Source organism: Typopeltis vanoorti, chromosome 1 (assembly GCF_054136105.1).
Source record: "Typopeltis vanoorti isolate ZY-2024b chromosome 1, IOZ_Tvanoo_1.0, whole genome shotgun sequence".
Taxonomy (NCBI): domain Eukaryota; kingdom Metazoa; phylum Arthropoda; class Arachnida; order Uropygi; family Thelyphonidae; genus Typopeltis; species Typopeltis vanoorti.
In genome coordinates this window covers 68,475,569-68,501,947 of record NC_143549.1, presented here as the reverse complement: position 1 = coordinate 68,501,947, position 26,379 = coordinate 68,475,569, and the positions used below count along the sequence as shown (strand labels likewise).

General features: G+C 33.9%; 1 protein-coding gene across 2 annotated transcripts in view; it reads right to left on the bottom strand.

Moving 5' to 3' along the window:
• The window catches only part of LOC150110064 (uncharacterized), an 84,752-nt gene that overhangs the window by 16,834 nt on the left and 41,539 nt on the right, over positions 1–26,379 (bottom strand). For both annotated transcript variants that reach the window (XM_090391032.1, XM_090391024.1), the window contains exons 2-3: positions 12,512–12,588; positions 1,988–2,028 (exon numbers count right to left, since the gene is read on the bottom strand). In XM_090391032.1, coding sequence (XP_090247158.1) covers positions 1,988–2,028; positions 12,512–12,536 — 66 coding nt within the window. In that variant the 5' untranslated portion in view covers positions 12,537–12,588. The remainder of the gene's footprint in view (positions 1–1,987; positions 2,029–12,511; positions 12,589–26,379) is intronic.

Genomic DNA, 26,379 nt, shown 5'->3' with positions numbered 1-26,379 from the left:
GAGCAGAAGTCTGGATATTTCGGATCAAACAACATCAGGAATTGCATACAAAAATTCTTCTAATCAATAGTTTTGAGTAATAGAAATCCTTCAGAAATCTAAGTTTCTGAAGGATAAAATCCTCTAACTCTGTAGGAGGCCGATTAAGTCACTTCACTTTCAAAGCCTTGTAAAGTTTCTTCGCACCCTAGACGGGTTTGACGGCTTTTCTATTGAAAAGACCTAGATTGGTCTTTTCAATAGAAAGGTAAATGTTGATATCCTGACGACCGCATTAAAAAACGTTCATTTCTTTGTGCAACCATGTAAGCAAGCAATGACTTCTACCGACTAGTCGCAATCTAATGATACAGTTTTATCTGTTAGACGATAGCTTGTCAAAGATGAAAACTGCATAATTTATTTAAAAAAAACAACTAAACTAAATAAAATAAAATGACTCTAAGATCATAAAGGTTAGTATACATTACGAGGGTAGCCTGAAAAGTTCTCGGCCTAGCAATGTAAAAACGAATTTATAATTTCAAAATTAGTTTTATTTTTCAACATAATCTCCCTTAAATCGAGGGTTTACTGTACTGCGAAACACGAATCCTTTAATTTAGGGTATTCAGAATAAAAATGGCAGTGGCGCCATTCCCGTTTTTTTTTTTTTTGACAATTTCACCTGCGGAAGGTGTAAACCTACAGTAATAATCAGTATTTGTTGATGAACTAGGGGTGCTAGAAATTTGAGAATTCTTTAGAGACTATATACATGTATATTTTGTCAGACTTCTTCATCCTCCAATAGACAAAGTAGCGATCTCATACTGTACGTGGAGAGGGGGGGGGGTAATGATTTGCAAGGTAGCAGGTAGGCCAGACCACTATCCAACGAATAGCGGCCTGATCTGCCTCTGGAGGACTCTCGCATTTTAAGTTTTAAACTTAAAAATGGGTACACTACGGAGAATGTTAGTGGTGGTGGGAGGAGGGGAAAACATAGGCTTAGCTATTTGTGCATCATATATTAAAGTGCTCAACCTGTTTTAAGGTACAGTTAACGAAGTTCAAAGTATCTTAAAGACTTCTGTTGCTCAAGTATTTATACTGTTTATGTAAACTGTTTTAATCTATACTTACCGGCCACTGAATTAGAAACTTTTATTTAATGGCGTGTTGAACCTCCTTTAGCGACTGGCAATTTCGATCCTCTTCAGTCCCCTGGGAATAGTTCGCTGAGATATGGGTCGGGAACAGCCTTCATTAAATGTTTTAGTCAACTGCTGCTCACAGAAAGTTCCATTTGTCCGCGCAGGCCTTCTCAGACGACGGCGATCTCGTTTCTGACTGACTGTCTTAGGACCACAGTTACGTCTTTTAGACAAGCAACGTGGTATTTTTAACAAGATATTTTCCCACTGATTAAACACCCAGGATATCTCACCTTTTGAGAAACCAGTCAGGTCTACTGTTTTCAAAATTGTGGCTCCAGCCAGAAGGGTACCCACAATAAGCCCTTTATGGAACTCAGAATAATCCTTTGTTTCCCCCCCCCCCCCCATTGTGATCAACACTGTTGACGATTACTGACCAGCAAGCATTCTTAAATAGTTGTCTAGAACACATAGTGATGCACGCGATGACCAAAGCAACTTTTATGCGTATACACTGCGCGTAAGTGATGTTTACGTACATCTGCATAAAGATTTCTAATTCTGTGACCGGCATGTGTAGTTTTAAACAGATATACATAAAATGTCTATTTTTCCCCTCATATTTTTTTTTTCTTTATCTCTGATGGATCATCTGAAAAATCCTACATTGATAAAAAATAAAACTGAACATCAAACTTAGACTACGCACAAAAATATTAATCCATTATCATATCTTTGCTAGAGATAATCTCGATCTTAACGTATTAGCAGAAATTATTAATCTTAAAGAATCAATCAGAAAATTTAATTGCGATGTTCTAAAAAATTAAGTAAGAATATTTACTTACTTCCTCCCCCACTGCAAGGGTCCAAAGAAGAAGCATCACAGCTGAAAAACAAACATAAAAATTATTTAATAAATGAAATTACATTTTTTATTTTTTGGAATAGTCTAAGTCTTTTAGAATATTTTCAAATACTGATTAAAATACTGCAATAATGATGTTGATAAGAACCGTTAGATAATAATAATATTATTAATGTAAAGTAATATTTGCATTAATAGACTGAAGTTGTAATTATTATATTACCTGTACCAGTAACTTCGGCTTAAACAGTATTGTTAATATAATAATAGCATTAGTAAAAAAAAAATATATATATATTTATCTATAATTATTACAGCAATACCATTATTTTCTATTAATAATAATATTATTATTATAAATTATTTCATTAAGGGTATGCAAATATGCAAGCCATTCAGCGCTCAGTGGCAAACATGTTCTCCATTACTCATATTGTACAAACATGTGAGCCGATAAGGAATTTTTCATGATAGATTACTTTTATTATTTTTTACGATAGATTACGTTTGACAAATTGCTTTTATTATATACGGAGATTATCTTAGACAGTGTTCATTGTGGTTAGACTTAGTAAAAAATAATAATAATTTCTTAATGAACGTTTATTTTCTTGATCATCTAACTAGAGTAATTATTTGGACAATAGATCAAGTGTTAACTAATAAATATTTATTAAACCTACTAGTTTCACCAAACTTTAGCTGTTGACATCTTCAGGGTACAAGCACATAAGGTTAAAAAACATTACACAAATATGAATAACTGTAAAATTCTAATGATTATAGTTACCAACTGAAATAGCATTGAACGTGAGTGATACACGTATCGCGTATACATGATTAACTAGTTGTTGCTAAGGAACGTTCTGTAGTTTGCATTGAAGTTCATTTCCTGTGTGTTAAGAGATCTAATTAGGGTTTTCCATATCTCTGGGAGTATTAAACCCTGGTTCTTGTTAAGGTTATCAACAGAGCGAGCGACTGTAGCTGCTTCTTTAAACATTCGGGAGTGGTAGTCCTCTTCTATCTAACGGCTACCCACAAACTCTCGTCAACAAAATCCTTTTCTCTAAACCACCGCAAAGAGAGCGAGAGGATACTCCATATATCAAAACTATCGCAATTCTGTATGTGAGTGGCATCTCCAACAAGCTCGCTACTCTCCTCAAACCACACAAAATAAGAGTGACATTCAAACCTATAGAAATAATTCGTAAACTACTAAGATCTCCAAAAGATAACCATCCTTTCTATAAATATACTGGAGTTTACAATATTCCATGCTCATGTGGTTCAAGTTACATCGGGCAGATATCAAGAAGCATCGAAATTAGACAGAAGGAGCACATTGGTTACGTCAAAAACAATAGACAAGACATATCAGGCCTGTCATCTCATTTTTCTATAACTAACCGTGTCATTGAGTGGGATAAAAGCTGTTCCCCTTACATAGAAGAGGACTACCACTATCGAATGTTTAAAGAAGCAGCTACAGTCGCTCGCTCTGTTGATAATCTTAACAGGAACCAGGGTTTAAAACTCCCAGAGATATGGAAAAACCCTAATTAGATCTCTTAACACACAGGAAATGAACTTCAATGCAAATTACAGAACGTTCCTTAGCAACAACTAGTTAATCATGTATACGCGATACGCGTATCACTCACGTTCAATGCTATTTTACTTTGTAACTATAATCGTTAGAATTTCACAGTTATTCATATTTGTGAAATGTTTTTTAACCTAAGTGCTTGTACCCTGAAAATGCCAACAGCTAAAGTTTGGTGAAACTAGTAGGTTTAATAAATATTTATTAGTTAACACTTGATCTATTGTCCAAATAATTACTCTAATAATAATTCATTTGTTTAACTATATTCTGCAAGATTATGCCACCCTGTTCGTTTATATCTACAGACGGTTCCATGAAAATTCATCTAATTGGAAAGACAGTTTAAAGAACGGCAATATGGTAGACTAGTGAACACATCCTCTGTCTTCATCGTATTACATAGTCAAGAATGAAATATGCAAGCCATTCAGCGCTCAGTGGCAAACATGTTCTCTATTATTCCATAAATATACTGGAGTTTACAATATTCCATGCTCATGTGGTTCAAGTTACATCGGGCAGGTATCCACAAATCCGCATATTTTGATTCCACAAATATGCGGACCATACTTTTAATTAGTAGGAAGATTAAGCGACTTGGGGGAATAAAATCTGGAGGACTTACAAGACACCTGTGCTGTAAAAGCGTGCCAAATATTTTAGTGTGCTATGGCAACAAATTTTAGTAGTGGAGACAAGGAATGAATGTTACATGCGCAAACTGCGAAAAATGTGAACGCCATTTCAGACTTTGTTACAAATCTTAACAGCTAATGATATTAGCATTATTATAATTAGTATATGTAACATAATTAATATGATATAATTAATATATAAAATTATTATTAATAATAATTTACAGTTTCTTCACAGTTAAACGTATTTTAATATTTTCATTAATATGCAGCACAAAGAGTGAGTACGTAATTTATTTTAGAGCAATATTTAAAAAATCACAATAATTTTAATGTTTAAAATTTCATCATCATCATCAACAACCATGGGTCCAATCCCTGTAGGTGTCTGCTGCCATCTTGATACGATTCTTCCATTGCATTCTATTTTGTGCAAGATGACTCAGTTTGTGTATAGAGTTGTCGCACCATTTGACGATGTCATCGCCCCATTCTCTGTTTGGTCTTTCTCTTCTGTTCTTTCCTTCAATCATTCCAAACAGCAACGTTTTTAATTTTCTCTCATCATTCATTCTACATATATAGCCAATAGACGTACTTTTCTTTTGATTATTTTCTGGATAAGGTTTTCTTTTGGTTGTATTCGTCTGTAGATTTTCTCATTGTTCACTTTCTGCATCCAGCTTATTCTCAAGATCTTTCTATAGCACTTCCTCTCGAATGCCAATATCCTCCTTTCAGATTCTCTCAGGAGTATCCAGGCCTCGCATCCATAGCGCATGCTGTTGAAGATACAGGTTTCTACAATGCGCATTTTAGTTTGCATCTTTATAGCTCGGTTCTTCCATATTTTGTCCATGTCTTTTAAAATAGTTGTTGCTCTGGCTATTCTCATTTTTATCTCTTTTTTGGGGTCCAAGTCATGCGTCACCCAAGATATGTGAAGTGTTCCACATTTTCCAGTTGAAATCTGTCTATCGTAACTCTGTTCAGTAACTCCTGTTGTCTGAATATCATTGTTTTAGTTTTTTCAAAGTTGACATTTAGTCCATATCTTTTTCCTTCTGTGTATAGTGTATAGACGATGTCATCTGCAAAGCAGAGGTAGTTTATTCTCATGCCATTTATTGAAATGCCTCCACCTTCTTCTTTAATCTTATCTAGTGTCCTTCTCAGATGTGTGTGATGAAGATGACTGGTGATATTGGGTCCCTTTGTCTTGTGCCCTGACTAGTGGTGAACCAATCTCCAGTAGCACCTGCTATCCTGATTTTTGCTTGTGCTTGGCTGTTTATATCTTTCAGCAGGCAGATCAATTTATTGTCCACACCATAGGATTCCAAGACAGCCCATGTTATTTTTTGTTCAATATTATCAAATGCTTTTGGAAGTCCATGAAACAGCAATATATCGTTTTGTTCTTTCTTCGAGCTTTCTCTGCTATTAGTCTTAGTGCGAGCATTTGTTGCACTGTACTTCGATCTTTTTGAAATCCGGCTTGCTCATCCGGAAGATGTGCCTCCATATGCCCCTTCAGGCGTTCTGTTAGTATTTTCATCATCACTTTGCCAAGATGACTCATTAATGCAATAGTTCTGTAATCGGTGCGTTCTAAAGCACTGCCTTTCTTATGAAGAACAACCAAGACCGATTTTTTTCACTCTTTGTGTGTGGGGAAGGGAATACCCTGATATCCATATTTCATTACATAGCTTATGTATTTCTTTTGCAATTGATTCTCCCCCATATTTTAGCATTTCACGTATTATGTTGTCATTTCCAGGACTCTTGTTATTCCTGAGATGTTTTATAGCCTTATTCACCTCCTCCTCCAAGATGTCATTTTCAAAGATCGCTGCTGGTGGAGAGATTGCTTTTAATTCTTTGATTACTTCTGTTGCAGTATCATTTAGTTGATTTTTATATAGTTCGCTGCAATATCTTGTCCATCTGTGTATGATTTCTATCTTGTCCATCAATACTTTACCAGTTTCATCTTTGATTGCTACTGATCTTGTTTGCCACTTCCTGTTGACATTTCTTATAAGTTTGTAGACCTCTCTAGTTTTGTGTTCTCCATATTACTGTTCAATGTCTTTGCACTGATCCTCCAACCATTTGGCTTTATCAGATCTTGCTGCTTTCAGTACTTCATTGCATTTTTGACGGTATAACTCATCTGCTGCTTCTGAGTTATCTCTTTTAAGTTTCAGTTCTCTGTTCTCTTGTACTAATTTTAGGGTACAAGAGAAAAGGTTTAAAATTTACACTACTAATAATCATTTACAATGCTGTTCAGATATCACAAGAATTAATAAAAATATTAATTATTTTTCTTCATTAAAATGTAAAACTAAAATGTATTTTACACTGTTAATATGTACAACACATATAATAAAACTTACTATAAATATAAAAATAAGGGAGAAAAAAAGATTGGAAGAAAAACAAACGAAAAAAAAAAAGAAGAAACGAAAGGACAAGAAAAACTATGTATGAAATAAAAGAATAAATGATTAAAATAAAACAATGGCGACATAAAGGAATTGAAAAAAAGTAAAACTCAATTTAAAGTAAACTAAGTCAAGTAAAACAAAATTATGACATCGTTCATCATAAACAAAAGAAAATGAAATAGGTGCAACCCATGTGAAGTTCATACTTCTTAAGAACACAATATTTAAGGATAATGAATAAAGGAGATGAAATATAGGATGGTGTTGCGATAATGCGTATTGGGACGTTAATAATCCCATGATATGCATTGTTTATACACATATATTTGATGTACATTACGAATTGTAACGCTTTGATATGTACAGGTGTGGTAGGCAGGGGCGGCTGGTGCATAGGCACTACAGACTGCAGCACCCCTCCCCCAAATTTTTCTATATATATAGGTAAATATATTTATTATTTTATTTATATTTACTTGTAATATTTAATTTTATCATCAACAATCCTATGCAATTCTCTTATTTTGTATAAAAAAAATAAAAAAATCCATCTTGTAGCACTTAGGAGGGCGAAGGACGCTAGCAGCACTGTGTTTACCACAGTGTCATATTGCTACGCGCGCAAGCATATGCACGTCATAGTGAGATGCGAGCTATTAGCGTAATGCGGCACTGTCCGTCGCGCGGTTCTACTGTTGTTTATATGCAGTTTGCGCCAGTAGTAGAGTGTTCGTAGTGCTTATCGTGTTTACTCCGTATCTTGAAATATTTGGACATTACAATTAAAGGATTTAATTGTAATGTCCAAAAATTGTAAATCCATTCCTTTAATTACAATTAAAGGAATGGATTTTATTTTTAAGTAATTTTGAATTATACCAAACTGTATAATTTTATCGATAATAAACAATATTTTTTAATTTTTAATTTTTTTTAAAATTTTTACCATAATTTTGATATTTTATCCAAACACGTATACACTGTTCTTACAGTGTGTGTGTGTGTGTATATATATATTTCGAAAGTTACACTCCCCCACGATTTCAAGCCACGAGCCTGCACTGGTGGTAGGTTCCATTTATGTCATATGCATCTGTATTGCTATGATCACCAATATATATTTCAATACTGCTGATCACAGCAATACAGATACATACGGCATAAATTGGTCTACCACACCTGTACATATCAAGGCGCGATAATTTATACTGTACAGGTAAACAAGGTCAACTCCCTAAGGAAAACATAATTTGTAATATCCATGACAAATATCGTCGCATACCTTTCACTTGGAACGAATAATAAGTTATTTATTTCCATTATTAACAGAATTCAGTTATTCATTTTATATTCTTCAACTAGCGGAACATAAATTAGACCAAAATGAAATATTTAATCATTTAAGAATGAAGTGTTTAATTCATTCCAGGATCAGCGTGATTATAAATGCGTGACATCCCTTTTTTGACTTTCAAACGATAAGGAGGCTATGAGGACACCGTATTGAGTGTGCTAAATGTATGCGTTCTTATGGCCGTAATGCCCGTTTTGAGACATGAAAAAAACTCTGCTATAATAGTGTGAGATCTTCAACAACAACAAAAAAAAAAAAAAAAAACTTTTTACAGGTTCTTATCTCATCCTATTCGTTATTCTGACATAGGTCTTTCAGACTTACGTGCATAATCGATCCAGACTGAACTACACCCACGGGCTCAAAAGTTGCAAAACCGATTGACATCAGTGCCATCCGTGAGTCAAAATATCAACTTTTTGCTTTGTTCTTATTCTAGAGGTTGTGTAAACTAGGAGAAAAAAATAACTAGAATAACACCCAACATATATTTCGAAAGTAAACACCATACACTGCAAATTTGTCCTTTGGAACTTTGCATATCTTAAGCTAACGTACTTAAGCTTCATTTTCATTCTCGAATAACGGAATGTGAATCTTAAAGATTTTGAAACTGTACTGTTCATTTCTAGATCCTACTTCGTTATTTAAGGAAGTTCAGTGTTGTTTAATTAAAGCCTCGAAGTCTGGAACATTTGACAGAAAAAAGAAAAAAAAAAGAACTTCTCTTGGATGGCACGAACGAGATTAAAACGTCGCCTTTTTTATAACAAAAAATGTGTTGTTGCCAGGCAGGAACGTGCTGAGTTGTTAAAAGCATTAATTGTATGTTCTTTTCATAGAAGCCTGTTGCCAATCGCATCCGTCTCTCCCCCCCCCCCCTCCCCCGTGAAAAAAAAAGCTGAAAATCTATAGTATATTTAATACTACGGATAGATGAACTAAAGGAAAAACCGACTCTGGGTTTTTTAACACTCCTAGCAAATTTTTAGCCACTTCCTTTTTTTTTTTTTTTACTTTTGCAATTTTTTTCTTCGAACTTAAAAAGAAAACGAAATAAAAAAATAAAAATAGAAAGTTTTTATTTCATGAAATAAATACTTTTCTATTCATAGTCATTTTAGTAATCAAAATTACAAAATTTAAGATTTCAAAAAATAATATATATATATATATATTATTTTTTGGAAAAAAAATATGCATATATATATTTTTAAGTATATATTTAAGTATATTATTACGATTATTACATAAGGACACCTCAAAGGAATTCGTAGACTCATCACGGGAGATCCATTTCAAAAACATTAATGAACAGTTATCAATGCTTGCCATGTCATATTTTGCCTTGAAGTCATTCACCGACTAAGCACACACACACACACACACACACACACACACACACACACACACACAACTGCCTGAGGGAATCAAGCAGTCCACTCATTCCCCACTCTACAAGCAAAAAATCTAGTCCTCACACCCTTGTTAATTATATTCTTATTCAGTTTCCATGGATGACTTCTAGATTTCCTCACATTACTCATGTACTGAAAGATTTCTTCAACATCAATCCTATAGATCCCTCTAAGATTATTTTACTATCATAATCCTCCCTCTTATTCGCCAATTCACCAGCCTATGTAACCCACAAATCTTCAATCTCTCCACATATGGAGCATCACACAGTCCTGCAGCCATCAAGAAACCCAGAGACAAGATCTGTGCGCAGTAATCCAGATGAGGTCTTATCAAAACTTTATAAAGAATAATAATAATTATGTCGCTCAATGTAAATCAGACCGTTTTCTTTATCATCAGTTAATAAACATATAAACAGGAAAAGTTATTTTATAAATTGCATTTCATTAATTTATATTAATTTAATTTATATTTATTTATTTATATTAATTGATTTATGTTGATTTTGTTAATTTATATTAATAAAAATGTATTTCGCTGATGACATTCTACATGAGATCGCATACTTAGATGGCACAGTTTCTCTTTACTTTCGCCGTGTTCCGTTTTCGAGATATAAAAATCTGGTCAGTGGTCATCCTACCTGTTGGGGAAATGCTTATTATCTGACATACATTCTATTTAAACAGTAGCCATTTCTGCGGAGACAGTTGTCCCTATACAATAGTACGGTGTGCCCACTAGTAGAGGTATTTGGATTGGGCGCCAAATAAATTCACGCTTAGAAATATTCTAATGGTTTCAATTCATACTGTGACCAGACGACATTTAAAGGCTTGTACGTTTGCCTGATTCGTTAGTTACGGTTGCCTTCATACGATTTTCGTACAAGGCACTTTTTCCACACCAATTCTTTATGAATAACCAAGCGATGTAGAATATAATGCGGGCAAAAGGGAGGGAAGTAATAAAGTAATTATGTCCTGAATATTCCAGATTTTAAAATAAAAAATGCGGATATCCGCAATGTTAAGCTAATTGTTTGCTTTGCGCTTTAAAATAAAAAAGAGGACATTACATTTATATGAGGAAGGAGAGAGTAATTATTTCTTGAAAAGAAATAATTGCAGAAAAATAAATTCAGAAAATGTGGGGACCCAGCATAGCTTTCTGGTATCACATGAGATTTAATAAAATCATCGAATCGTTCGCCGGTAATCGAAAGCGTAATCTGCTCGTAGCTATATATGATAACCAGGGCTGTTTTTTTAAACTGCTATATTCTACGGAACATATTCCGCCATTAATAGATCCGACACATTAGGCGATGACATACAATACACTTTTGCATTATTTGAACTCCACGAAGCTCAATGATTATTGACAGGACAGTGAAATGCAAAGAATACGAAAATAGAGTGATGTAATGTAATTCGTACATCGAGGCAAAGTAAGCCATTTGTCCTAACTGTTATCTCATTAAAAATAACACAACACTATATCATTAAATATACAAAAATATAAAGTTATATTCGTCAATAAATTAATATTTCATATACGTATCATCGCTAAGTGCGATTATATACAATATATAATGTTTTATATATTGTAAGAATTTTGTTCATTTAGTTATTTATGATTGGTTTTATTTTAATTATTTTTTTTTTCAATCATATATTGTTATTTGCGTGACATTTTCTTGTATAAGTCTCTGAGACTTTTTTAAATTATTATTACGGAAAACAATATAAGGGCCGTTGTGGATCTACTGGGAAACTTCAGTTTTCCAATATGATGACGCAACTGCTATTTCCAATGTCGTTCACCTATTTCCAATGTGTCAGCATATAGGAAAACTTGTTCCCAATATGCTGACGCTGTTGGAAATCTCAGTTTATAAAGAAATGCAATTTTAAAGCCCTAGGTTAAATTTCTCAAATCTGGGTTTTGCTTGTTACCAACTACTAAGCTAGATTCAAATGAATATTTCATTTACCTATTCACTGATTTTAGGATAAGCGAAACAGAGAATGTTTTGAGTTTTTTTTTTTTTTTGTTAATCTTGTGTTTTTCTTTGTATCATAATTATACTATTTATAATCAATATCTTGAACCTTAATATTCTAGTATACTTGAAAACCTTAATATATAAAATTATTTATAATTTTATATACAAAATACCAAGTGCTGAAACTTCTGAAATATAATTGGAAGGGAAAAAAATCCACGCATAAAAGCACAATATAAATGTTAGCCGGTGAACAACTTTTCAGCCATCGACTGACTGACTGGGATTTCAACCAAAAATATTCCAAGTAAACAGTGTGACTTCGATCGAGAGTGCAGGGCAATAATGCATTACTTTCCCATACAGCGTATTCAATATTTAGTTTTTCTTTCTCTTATATTATGTGCATTGATGTTAGAAGTACAATTTTATTCTGTCGATGGTAATGAGAATATGATATGCCATCAGTAATTCAATGGAGTTTATTTTTATCGTCATTCAAGTAAATATTCATTTAATTAAAATATATTTATAAAAAAAATCAATAATATTCCATATAGATTTCGATATAATTATACATTGAATTTGATTTTGTGTAAATGACTTTCATTTGGATTTCAAAGATCTTAACAAGTACCTGCATAACAAATATAACTTTCTTAAATTCCGTATTAATACGTGTAACAGGAATATCAATTATCACACGTAAAAGTAAAGTGTACCTGTCGGTTCTCCTGCATGGCTATTAAAATAGCTTAAACATAAAATAAATGTTTAATCTATAACTGCTTAAACCTTTAAAAAAAATGTGTGTGTGTGTGTGTGTGTGTGTGTGTGTGTGTGTGTGTGTGTGTGTGTGTGTGTGTGTGTGTGTGTGTGTGCGTGTGCGCGCGTGCGTGCGTGCGTGCTTTACTGGCGTACTTTTGATTCCTCAACATTATCTATGTGAGGTAGGTTTGAATCAATAATAAGAGCATTCACTAAAGAAGACTCAATTCGAGGGAATTTATTACTTACCAATAGTAATTCTCCATCTCCCCATAATGACCTACTGCCAATGCTTTATCTCCTTTCTGTCACATACAACCCATGGCCTAAAAAAATAAAAAAAAACAGATAAAGGATTATTGTATTTCCTCTATGAAATACTTGTCTACACGTGGATTACAAAATAACCAAGATAGAAAATGCGCACATTCCACATACATACATTAAACATGATACTCACAATGAGATGTAGTTGCAGACGATATTATGTCAAGTGTTTACATAATGCTAAAAAACTGAGAAAACATTACCCAATTTTCTTGTCTGCGCAAGCATTATTGTACCAGCACACCAGATGGCAGAGAAATGCATGAGTAAGTTCAGTTACAATTTAATACTTGTTTTACCACTCCTTATGCAAAAGAATTAGTTCATAACTGAGAGTGGCATTCAGGGTTTCTCTCATTTCTTTTAAAGGGAGGAAATTGTTGGTAAAATTATAATGGCAGATATCATCTTCGCTATTTTTTGTAAATAGCCCTAACAAAATCTGATACCAAAGCAATTTGTTTTTAAGTGCTTTCTTTATAAACAATATGAATGAGCAATACTTATTTTATTTTAGTCTTCATTTTTTTTGATAATTTGGTAGAAAAGAATTACGAAAATAGATGACAGTAGATATTTTAATATCAAAAGTGGTGAATGAAAAAACTGAAACAGAATTTTTATGTTTCGGAGTATACGAGTGAGTCAGCATTATTTATTATACACACTGTTGCTATAAAATCTAGAAATTAACATAATAAGAAACTTGCATTTTATTCAAAAATGCCTAAATTGAAAAGTCCAATAAATAATATTAAATTTGTTAATTAAATAATAAAATGTGCTATGTTAACGTTCATTTAATTCAAAAATCTCGAATATCAACACCACATCATGCAAGAATAAATATAAAACTTTAAAACAGAACTGAAGTTTGTTGCAGATCGGACACTTCGTTTAGAAGTCCTTGATATTGTATTTCTGATATTACCATTGGAATTTATTACCATTCCCTCCAGTGGTAATATCAAAAAGCGATGGTTTCTGATGGTACCATTGATTACACAGTGATTCATATAATAAACTCGAACATTTATGTTTCTAGTTTGTTTAAAATTTGCAGTACTTAAAAATGTGCACTTTTATAATTCAAAGTATGTTTTTGATTTTTTTTCTAGTTCATACTCATAAAATTCTCGAAATGGAAATAGTTAAAAGAAATGATTAAAAGAATCGGAGTTTTTAAAACTCCGTTAAATTTCTTATAAACACAACCCTATTACACAAAAGAAAGCAATATGCTTACTGCCCATGAGAGAGGATATGCATAGTGATTTCGGATCCTTTAGGATTATTTTCATTTTTAAACGACATTTCCTCCAAAAAAACTTCTAAAACGATAGTACTTTAATATCGTAAATGGAATGAAATCATTCATCAATGAAAAGCGTTTATCATCTAGGGTACACGTGCTATTGGTTGCTAATCTTTCGTTGGTGGGATTATATTTTAAAAAAGAACAAAATGCGTGACACTGACATATTGAAGAACGGAGACGATATACCTGGCCAGAAGTATTATCTGGGAGTGTCACAGAGATTTTGTTAAAAAAAAAAAAAAAAAAAAAAAAAAAAAACGTCGACAGAACCATTTTAAAAAGAAATGCTTTAAATCGCAGGAACTTAACTACAAACTGAAAGTAAAATTTCCTTTTTTAAATATATATATACACAGTCGGGTCTCTTTTTATGCGGTAGATACGTTCCACAGAAAACCGCATATAAAAAATCGCCCAAAACAGGCTTAACTTACGTTGAAAATTAGGGATACGTTCCATACTTTTCTAAAATCGCATAAAACCGAAGCAATGAATTAAAATAAACCTAAAATCGCATAAAAAGTTTATAAAAATTCACAAGGAAAATAAGAATGCCTAAGTTTGTTTTAGAGCTTCATTCATTTAATTTTATTGAAAAGTATTTATTTATTTTTTATTTTTTATTTTTTTTTTTACATCTTGACAGTATTATCGTCGCTATTAGACAATATTCGGCAACGTTTGCGAAATCACTTTCATCACCAGAAGAGATAGTCAGCGCATCAGATCTGTATGGTAAAGGCAATGGTTCTTCACAACAGAATTAGCTTCACCCTCGTTCTGTGCTGATTTTTTTTCTTCTGACAATGTAATCAGTGATTAAACTTTGCGATGATGATTTTACTAATTTTTTATACAGCTCGCGATATCCAGACATACAGTTCTTCAGCTCACGTTGGAATTTAAGGGTTCATTCAGAATTTGTGCCATTAACAAGAAAATGATTTTACAATTTATTGCACAGTTCAAGACCACCTCGAATTATATTTTCAGTGAGGTGAATACGTTTTTCTTCCGCTTCACCATCGTTTTCTGGATATTTGACGATATTTAAAGTTAATCGATATCCAATAATATCATCATCATCACTTAAGGTATTATTCATAAGTAATTCGTCTACATCATTCTGGCTAAATGTATCAAAGCCTTCTTCACCAATTTTCTGTGCAAAGTAATGATTTCAACTGATAAAGTAGATGTTTGCATGGTTGCACTGTTTGCAACGCATCCAGGTCAAGCTGCTTTCCAGCAGGCATTTAAAGTTTGTGGTTTTATTTCAGCGATAGCAAATGGAACATGATTTACGCAGTCCAAAATAGAAAATTATTTCCAAACGTCAGTTACTGTTAATGATTCATTTTCTAGTTTATCCAATATAAATCGAAAAGTGTGCTTAACGTAATATATTTTTTTTTAAGTAGCAATTATAGCAATTATGCCTTGATCTAATGGCTGAATAATGCTTGTTGTATTGGGCGGAAAAAAACACTACCTGCACATTTGGATGTTCTAAATGCGGATGACTTGGTGCATTGTCAACAATTAATAAAACTTTAAAATCGAGAGTTTTTTGCTTCATATATATTTCCACTTCTGGCATTATCCACAAGTAATTCGTCTACATCGTTCTGGCTAAATGTATGAAAGCCTTCTCCACCAATTTCCTGTGCCAAAGTAATGATTTCAGCTGATAATGTAGATGTTTGCATGGTTGCACTGTTTGCAACGCATCCAGGTCAGGCTGCTGGTACAAAGCAATTATTGAACCATTCAGTAAATACAGCAATTATTATCCAGGCCTTTGTATTAGCCGTCCAATCTACTGGTAGCTGTTTTAAATCTTTGCCTTTAAGAGCACGTGGTCTTGGAGATCGATTTACTAGAAGGGGATTTCAACATTCGATCCCCTGATGTATTGCTACAAAGTAACAACGTTACTCGATCATTGCTTGCTTTAAACCTACTTGCTTTTTTCTCAGACTTTGCGATGTAAGTTCGACTAGGCATTTTCCTCCAAAACAATCCTGTTTCGTCAGCGTTAAACACTTCATCAGGATAATATCCACCATCTTCAATAATTTTAGCTAACTTCTCTTGAAAAATTTTGGCTGCTTCTTCATTTGCTGCTGCAACCTCGCCTGTAATCTTCACGTTATGAAGTGCATTCCTTTTTAAAAACCCGGTTAACCATCCTTTGCTAGCCGAAAATTCTTTATCAGCCTGGGAAGCGGAAGTAGACGGCTCCAATTGCTTCATCTCTTCATTAAACCGAAGAGCTTTTATGTTTAATTAAATAACCACTTATAGGAATTCTTCTTTGAGTTAATTCTTCAATCCAAATTATGAGCGCTCGTTCCGTTTTTCTATTAAAGCATCTCTTGAGTACGATGATAATTTGGCACTTAGTTTTGTGCCAGAAATGAGATTTTCTTATTGCGATTTCATTCTTTTTGATTGCTCTTATAGTAGATTCACCTAAATTAAAATGTTTACCAATCGCAGTAGGTGTCTCTCTCTCTCTCCTTTTTCAAAGCAATTTAAAATTGCAATTTTCATTTCCAAAGAAATTGCTTTTCTTTGGTGCTTTTTTTTCCCGTTGGGCCAAGTTAAATCTTTAAAATAAAAATTAGTTCAAAATTTAGGCTTTCGATAATGAAAAGATAAACACTTAGTCACATGCAAAATTAATCTTCACTGCATACACGTTACTCCAGAATATGCTGCAACACGCTGTTCATTATGTACAACGGTACATAAGTTTTGAAGTTATGCACCGCATAACTTCAAATCCGCATAAAAAGAGACCCGAGTGTGTGTGTGTGTGTGTGTGTGTGTGTGTATATATATATATATATATATATATATATATATATCTACACATAAAACCGAAGAGTTTTTTGTAAAAAATTAAATAGCCACTTATAGGAATTCTTCTTTGAGTTAATTCTTCAATCCAGATTACGCTCGTTCCGTTTTTTTTCTAATAAAGTATGTAATAAATCATTTCTCAGGATATCCTGAGAATATTCTGAGAAAATGTCGTGAATTTATTTACTAGTGCTACGAAAAGAAACGGAGGGAGAAGAGGAAATAGTAAGTTTTTTCCTTCTGTACACAAACATTCGTGCCTATAATTTGCGCAAATTTCATATTTCAGACTGAAATATGAACTATAATAAGCAGTCTGAAAGTTGCTCCTACGGATTCTCTGTTATTTTGGCATTGGAAGAAATATCTCTGCGATCACCCTTTCTTGAGCAACGCTAATTTTTAATGCACAGAGATGAATTTGATGACACTTAATATCCCGAGAAAATACTGACGAACAGTTTCAACTACTGTTAAAATCGATTCAGATAACAAATACGAATTTAAGCCATTTTTATCGATCTAATTCACGTTTCAAATTATTATCATTGAAAAACCAATCTAACTTGAAGATCCACAAGGATACTTTCTTTGACTTTTGCCACTTATCAGTTTGAAAGATTATGTAAGTAAAAACTTCCACTTTTTTTTTCTTTTTTTATTGAAAGCTATTAAAAATTTAATCGAAAGCTATTAAAAATTCTAAATTATAGATCCAATTTTACGTGTAATACAGGTAGCATCAACTTAGCATTCGCTTTATGGCCATTCTTTTATTGCATTATTTCCCAAATTATGGTACTCGTGTTACTAGGAATGCGCAGAAAATTTTAGGTGGTCCGCAGCAAAAATAAGCATTAAAATTCAATTCAAAACACAACAAATTTTCACTAGTTAAATCGGCAATATTTATGGCTGCCCAAATTGTAAACTAAAAGTCGGCTTCTGCTCCTAAAATGATTAATAATACGACAGCTTAATAGCGACTGAAAGAAGTGGTTATTTAATTGCTTTTTCTAGAATTTTCTACAAAAACTGAAGTATAAAAATTTTAAATAAAGTATTATTGATGAGTAAATTAAGTAGAGAGAAAGCAAGCCCAAAGACAGTAACCAAAGACGTTAACATATAGAATAAATTTGTGTTTATGCACCTGTTCCTGCGATGGCGCTGCAGGCGGCCGATTCATCTTATACTCAACGGTTTTCCAATCATGCTGAAGCAGCTTAATGTGTGACCTGGCGGCGAATAATTGAACAGATTCGCAGGAAACTCATCCCGATACTCGTCTGTGGTATTATTTACTTGATATAAAAGTCTTAAAAGTGCATTATATACACTTAGCTTAGAGCACTGTGATAATATTTACGCACTTTCATTTTGTTTTTATTACTTTTTATTAAACCGAATTATAATTATTAAATCCAATTCCATGTCCTAGTGTATCTGATCATAAGCAATTACATTATTTGCATTAAACAATAATTTGTTTTTAATTTTTTTTATTGAAAGAGGTGTTTTTTCAATAAACTATATTAATCTTATTAACAGCTTTTTTTAGTCCTAATTTCCCATATTATCTCCCCCAGGACGGTGTTACTTAGATGGGATTATGCCCAAAAATGTGCAAGCAACTGCCATATTATTAAGCTCACTTTCGTCAGTAAAGTGTGGAATGAATTTGGATCAAATCTTTTTCGTCCGCCAGCAGTAACTTCTTCCCAGTGCGATGTGGACCACATCTACTTGCAGCAGAGTCTTCACTGCACAAGTTTAGATACGCTATTTTATTTTTATGTTTCCTCGAAAACTTTCAACTTCTTTAAGACAAGTGGCCGTCTTTAAAGTAGCTACATCACTTCGAACGGCAAATATGTATTCTTCTTTTTTTTCCTTTCATGATTTCTGTCAGGCTTACGTAACAAGTTATATAGCAGACATGCTCTGTCCTAATTTGATTATGATCTTGTCCAAATGATGACCGAAACACAAATAAGTGACTTGCTTATTTGTGTTTTGCTGACACAAATTAAAAGTGAATGCTAGCAACCCTTCGGTGTTGTCAACATTCACTTTTAAATCCACTAGTTCTGTCAGCCTTTATTAAGCAGTGATTACTTCTTACAAGAATTTATGACGAATGACCGTTTGTTTTTTCTAAACTATGACGTGGAGCAGAATTGCAAGTCCAAATCTACAATGAGTATGGGAGAATTAATGGAAAAAGATTGTTACAAAAATTTATTGACTCGTATGTTTGTTCGACTCTCTCTCTCTCTCTCTCTTTCTCCTAAAACTGTAGATCCGCTACTCGACCTGCTGTAACTGTATTGTCTAAGTAACCGAATAAAACCGCAAAGTAGAGCAATTTAAATATACATTAAAATTAAATATACATATAGATTTAGCATTTTTTTCACAGTCTCCATCAATTGCAATACACGTTTGTGTATGCAATTTTAACAAAGTGCTTTATGTATGTAGTACATAAAGCACATGCAGATGTCGCTTGATTTTACAATGATAATTGTGAGCTCATATTGTAAAATACCACTTTCATTAGCTTTGGAGGAGTGCCATATAGATGAATTTTGGAGCTTCTTCTTTCTTCCAAAAATTTTGTATTATACTTCTAAATCATTTCCTAACAGCATCTTGCAACTAATGATGTTGTTTAATCAGGGTATTTATCCTCTATTAGTCCGTTGTCAGCTGCTCTAAGTAGGCTTCCATAGCCTTAGCTGCTTTGCCGTATCCCCCCCCCCTACTCCCTCAAAAAAAAAAAAAACTTTAAATCTATCATAATTGCAGCAAAGTACTGTAACTTTCCCTGTATCAAATGAGTATAAAAATTGACAAAACTAAGAAATTAAAAGGTAAGAATTAAAATCAAAATATGAGATCATTATTAGAGAAATATCAAAGAGAGGACAATGACCAGTAGCATGCCGTAAGGTGCTATACTTGATCGACTACTGTTTAATCTATACATTAATGCTTTTAAACATTATCTGAAGTTACCTGATAATATTCAAATGATTTTCTTCCTTTGGATGATGATGTTAAACAGGAGAGCAATAGTAAATAAAAGTGATGCCAAGATCCTGCATGATGACTGGTTAAACTAATTGGACGGAGGATAAAGGTAGTAGCCAATTCAATTATCAAAACGTTAAATTATGCATTTTGAACTGAAAAGACTGGAAGCTATTATACAATGGAGTTGACTGATAGAAATTAACGATGCCAGGAATATAAGAGAAATGTGTGTGTGTGGGGAGGGAGAGAGAGATTGAGAGAGAGAGAGGCATATTGCAAAAACGTGGGCAAAGGTTCAGTTCATAGCTGATCTCTTGAATTTAAAAGAACACACTGACAAGTAGGATAAGGAAGTTATAATCACTCTTTATAAGAATTCAGTATGACTACATCTGGAATACCCTGTACAGATTTAATCGTTTGAGTTTATTGAGGAAGTGGTGAAGAGGATTCTGAGGCGGATAACAAAAATGATGTAACGCCTATGGAATGCTTCATATAGAAGATAGATAGAGAGATTGATTTATAGATTTTGCGAGTTACAAGAAACTAGTTGATGGCAGAAGAGAGGAGGAGGGCATGCGAATGAAACGCATATGTTACTAAAGGGATTCTATAAATAGATGCAAGGAAATTTTTTCAAGGCATCACAGGTGGAGAAAGAGCAAGGGGTCCATCCTTGGAAGTTGAATAAAAGTGTGGTTATCAGAAATGTGGGGACTAGACTTTTTGCTCCGAGGGCGGTACAAGTGAACGAATTGAATGGATTGTCCGAAATGGCTGGAAGCGAATTTTTAATGAATAAGTTTGCGAAAATACAAGATAAGTATTGTGCAAATAATGGGTAATGTGAGCCTTTAGACTTCATAGAGACGCCTGGTTAATAACAACAACCGGTTCCGGATTAGTACATTTTTGGTGTAGGCAAGTAAGACTTTTCCTCTCCAAATCTCTGATGTTTAATCCTAAACTCTGAAAAATAAACGGTAGAACTCGCATGATTTCACACCTGCGACGTAAAGCTTAGTATCAAGAGATGGCAGCAGTGGTCTGATGCATTCACCCCCCCATCCTCCCCGATGCTTTGAAAAATCATCAGCAGCCATGAACTCAACTATCGGTGACGATTAAAGGTGTCGGCTTGCTTCCAAATTGGTATAAGAGTTCCGTTTGCACCATTTGGGAATAAAAGAATCTATCACTTTTTTAACAAATTTATTCGTATTCAGAATTGCATTGCTTGAAGGACATTACTGAATAGTGTTATGTACGATTTTGTTAATAATGCAGTTTGGACACGCTCATTGCAACGCTGTCACGTATATCAATGTAAAAGGATAAACCTAGCCTTATGAAATGATAATATGAGTCGAACTTTAAGATAAAAACAAAGACTATCTTAATTTTATGATAGTTTAGTTGTCAAAAAATCTATGAAACATATTTATCTTCCTCTTTGTGACCAGGTTTCTTAGCACTTAAATCATTTCTATTTGCAGAATAGCCCTTCCACTAACCTGAAAAAAGGACTTTGTACTCTTTAGAGAGTTCAGACCTACTTATTAACGAGGTGGTATTCATTGCCATATCTGAAGGCCAATGAAAACTCCATCTACTGAAAGTAACAGTCATCAGAGTTAGAGTGTCTATGGAGAAATCTTTCCTTATTAGGGTTATTAGAGCGTACTAAAAATAAAAAAATAAAAAGCGGATTTTGGTTTTGTATTTTTGGAATTTATTCCAAGTGTTCGATCTCACTAATCTTTAAAGAAATACTTTAAAATGAACTCAGATTATAAGATGGAAAAAAAAAACTGAATTTGTTTTCAAGTTTCTTTCCGTATATACAAGTGATTTTCAGCTTAGAAAAGGGGAAAATGTTTCTGTTCCATAAAAAATAATATTCCACCATTGATAGCTCATTACAGAAGTAATAAACCAAAACTGATTCTTCGCGCCCTAGATTGGATTTGAACCTGGATGTTTATCACCAAAATATTTTTCATTAAAACGAAAAGAAAACTTGTTATGGTTAATCAGCATTTTGTTGATCTTCTTTTTTGGTTGGAAGACCCCGGTTTTGAATCCAGTCTAGGATGCAAAGAACCTTTATAAGAGCTTTTCGGGTGAAGGCGAGTTTTGTGTCCATTATGGCTGTGGTAGAGTTTTTCCTCTCCAGGAAACTACTTTTTTCATCTCAAAAAAACAAAAACAAAAAAAAACATTCAAACCGACCAGAAGAATACATGCAGTTAATAATAGATATAATATATTATGTGCCACATGCCTTTAATCGCTTCGGGCATAATTGCAGATAATCTGACTATCCTCTCTCATGCCACCAATGCCGAGATGGTTCAAATCAGCTCTGGATATGGGTATTATCAGTAAAGACATATCGGACATAGTAGTAGGATAGAAGGGGTTGTTGGAACTATTATCACCTCTACTTATAGACTGATTGTGCTATGGAATGATTGTTACACACACATACACATAGATATGATTGGTAATTTACACTAGCAAGTTAAGTTGAAGAAGACAATTACGCAGAAAAAAATATAAGTGCTGTGTTTATTATTTGTTAATATTTTCAAAGTAGTTCCTTATTAAGGCTTAGTCTTAAGGCTCCTTAAGAATATTGACAGAAGAAAGTTGAACAATAATAGAAAGAAGAAAAAAGTTCCTGTAAAAAGAGGAAGGGGTACACCTTCAGTGAGCTGGATGGCGTGTCTGGAGTGACTAATCAGAGAGTTGAAGCCTCCAGAAAAACATACAACAGGACCACATGGCGAGGACTGAGTGGCACATCACCGAACATCACCATTCATTGAACATCGACGGCATCTGTTGATGTCCAATGAATAGATGGATGGAGCACAAGAAGCAACCTGCCTCTTATGATAAATATTTATTCTGGTTGGACAAGCCTCTCCTCATTATAAAACGTACTTCTAAGAAAAAAAACGCTCCATGTGATTCGAATCCTCCTCCTTTATCTGGAATCCATCCTAACTGAAATTTTGTACCCGCTTTGGTCAATTTTTAAAATTAATTTATAGAGTCTTAACTGCTTTTGGAATATCGGATTGGCATTAGTAAACTGATGAAAGAGTTTCTGGTTAAAACAACACTTTACATTTAAAGAAAAAAAATTTAATATTTTCCGTGACTTTCTGTTTAATTCGAGGCTTTGGTTTCCGAGACGAAGAGAAAATAAAAATCCTAGTACATGTTCAGATAAGGTTAACGGGCTGTAGTAGGAGCGTCTGGGAGAACTGAACTCAGTTTCCACCGAAGGGGCGGAATCGCTTAATTCACAAAAAAAAATTAAAAAATATTTCAGACATTTTGTGATTTAAAAAATCAAGCTACATTTAACCAGTATCATCTGCGATTCAAAATAAAAACCTTTTTGCTATAGACAGTTTTCATATAATATCATCTATATTAGCACGAATATGAATGTCATGAAACGCATTTCCAGATAATAACTGGAATTGAGAAAGGGTAGGGGAGAAAAGAAAACCATGGTAGTCATTCCTTGCTTGCACTAATGGCGCTTTCACCCACTTCTTGTGTGAACGAATAGCCCACATACTTGTTACAGTGCTAAAACATCAATAAACCTGTCAAGCTTGCCATTTGAACAACCACTACACCAGTCACCGATATTATTAAGCCACTGCCTCTAATTCCTAATATAGGCGCTTTTTCCTCTTTTTTTCCTGCTACTCATCAAACGATAAGAACCAGCCAACTGGAAAACATATTTGCTCCGTTCTTTTCCCATTATACGTCATAAATTTTAATCAGGTCATTCTTTGTCCTTTCATTAACCAGTTCCTAGATTTCTTCACGTAGCTGTTCGTAATAAGTGGTCGTAGCCTGCAGTCAGACACCAAGTTCAATTTTTAAATAACATGCTAATAAAAAGGAATTAGTAGGCAATTATCAAATATGCTACCTAGTTATTGGTCAGCTATCATGTCTCCATGAAACACTTTTTTAACTTGGCACGGTGGAATGTGTCCTTTTTTACTGATTTATTCCACGGTAAAATTCTGTCAGTCTCTTGCAACTGTTTGTACACAAAATTGGTTATTAGAGTGTGTTACTGCAGTACTCAAATAAGAATATTTTACATGCTGGAGTGAAAGTGTGTGAAAAGAGGTTATCATGCACTTTCATATTGCGAACCATTATGATCCGGTAGCAAGAATAATTTAATCTCTGTTTTTATGATAATTCCAGAAGTTGTTAACCCATAGTACATTTAATATTATGGAGGGGGGGGGAGTTAGAGGTTAAATTTAGAAATCCTCTAGCGATCAAAGATGGAACTTTTTAAAGCTGTTACATAATAAGTAGGTTGTAGTGTCACATCGAGCGATGAAATTCATAAACAGTCATGTTCACAACTTGGATTCGAACGTATGTTCGATGGAGACTGGATACGGTATCTACTCTTCCAACCTGGCCTGCAATCATAGTGAATGTCCGCGCTGTTAGCCTATTGGCTACGCACTTCTCAACCATATGCGTGGGGAAGGAGTGCCCTAGGTTCGATTCCCGTAGACGACCTAAGGAGCTTAAGTATTTACCATAGCCAAGTTAGCCGGTCTAGGACGTGGACAGAAGGATTTTTTCCACCAGTTTATCTGGGGTTTTTCATCCCACAAGCAGGCAAATTGGCCCCGTGAACACACACACACACACACACACACACACACACACACACACACACACACACACACACACACACACACACACACACACACACACACACAGGCAGATGACATCACATCCGTTTTAGGTCTACAGAAACAATAATCAAGAAGTGAGATAATACGTATTATTGTTAGTTCGCGCCTTGGGCTAATTTAAGAATTGCAACAATTCTTAAATTATCACAAGTTTATCACACAGTGGCGGCCGGTGAAAATTATAAGTGGAGGTGCTGCATATACAAAATAAAAAAATATATATAAATAAATAAAATATTTTTTTCCTAATCAAGTAACCAATTTATTAATAAATAAATTTATATATTAAAAAATTGCTTTATTAAAAATATTTCACCCTCACCACGAACAAACACCAATAATAAAAGTTTCGTATCTCACAGAAATAACGCGCGCAAACATACGATACACTGCTCGTTTGAGCAGTGTCGGAATGACTTGTAACGTGCAATCACAAGCGCAAACGAATATTGGCAAGACTGGCTGCGATTGGTCGAACGTGATAACATCGACACTGCGTTAGATTGCAGTGTATTTGTTTCGTAATCTAAAGCGTTAATCGAACAATTCCAATTATTAACTATTCAGTCAATGTCGAAATATAAGCTGTATCCTTTAACATGTTGTATTGCATTTATATAATGTTGTAAGCATTGTTATTATTTATAAACACAAACAAAATTTAATTTTTTTATTTTTCCTTGGGGGTACTGCGGTGTCGCAGTGCTTATGTACGGGCCGCCACTGTTATCACACTAAAAAAAATCCACACATGTCCTTTTAATATTTGTTTGTTTTAAGAAGGAATTACGATTAATTTTCAAAATCATGTATATATTTTGTATTTATATTTAATTTGTGCCCAGCCAGTGTCTAAAGAGAGAGAGAAAGAGAGAGAGAGAAAAAATGGGATGGTTTATTTCTTTAAGGACGATTCATCTGGATTTATATTTCTGCAAACGATAAATCTGATAAAACATCGCGATAGTTTGTGACCTACCTTTAAAATGTGGAATGGCATCTTGAGAAACACCAGTTATGAGAGCAGAGATCCAAAACAACTAGATGTTGGACTTGAGAAATCCTTTTTAAAGGTGCCGATTTTCTTGTACGGAATAGACCATTTATCAGAGAAACATTTTATGGTTTTGTAAAACCTGTTCTACAGGTGATTAAATTCTACTGCTGAATTACGTAATAGAAGAGATGGAGTATTAATCTGTTTGACGACACATTTCACATTAGATTCAACAGTGTATCCCCCCCCCCCCTAAGAGACTTAAATTGAAAATAAATCAAAGAAATCATCAGGGAATCTTGGAAGATGCGAAGGCATAGTTACGATACCTCAAACCGGAAATTGGAAAGTCCCCTCAGCTAGTGAGTACCTTCTGAAGCTTTCCTGATAAGAAACCAGAATAATGGAATTCCATCTTCTCTGGAACTGTTTCTCTATGGTTTCCATATGAGAACGAAAAGCTGAGTTATCCGTTTTCATATGGAGATGGCGAAGTTGCCTTCTATCCCCAAAACTCAGGTTTTTCTTTCCGCATAAAGTGCAAACTATCCAGAGAACATAATTCACGGACGTCATACGAGAATATTTGCCATTTAGTCGCTTTAGTGTAATCTGACTACCCCGACGCTCATTCAGTGGAAATCGTGTGCAAATGGTTACTCAGGTTCGGCTCAAAGGAAACTTCAACTAATAAGGTCGCAGTTATCATTGGCTGATACCTTCCTTCTGGTCAGTAATTCGACAAAGTGTAATGTGCACACTTGATTGTTGATAGTCTATAGTATATGTTTACTCTTATGTG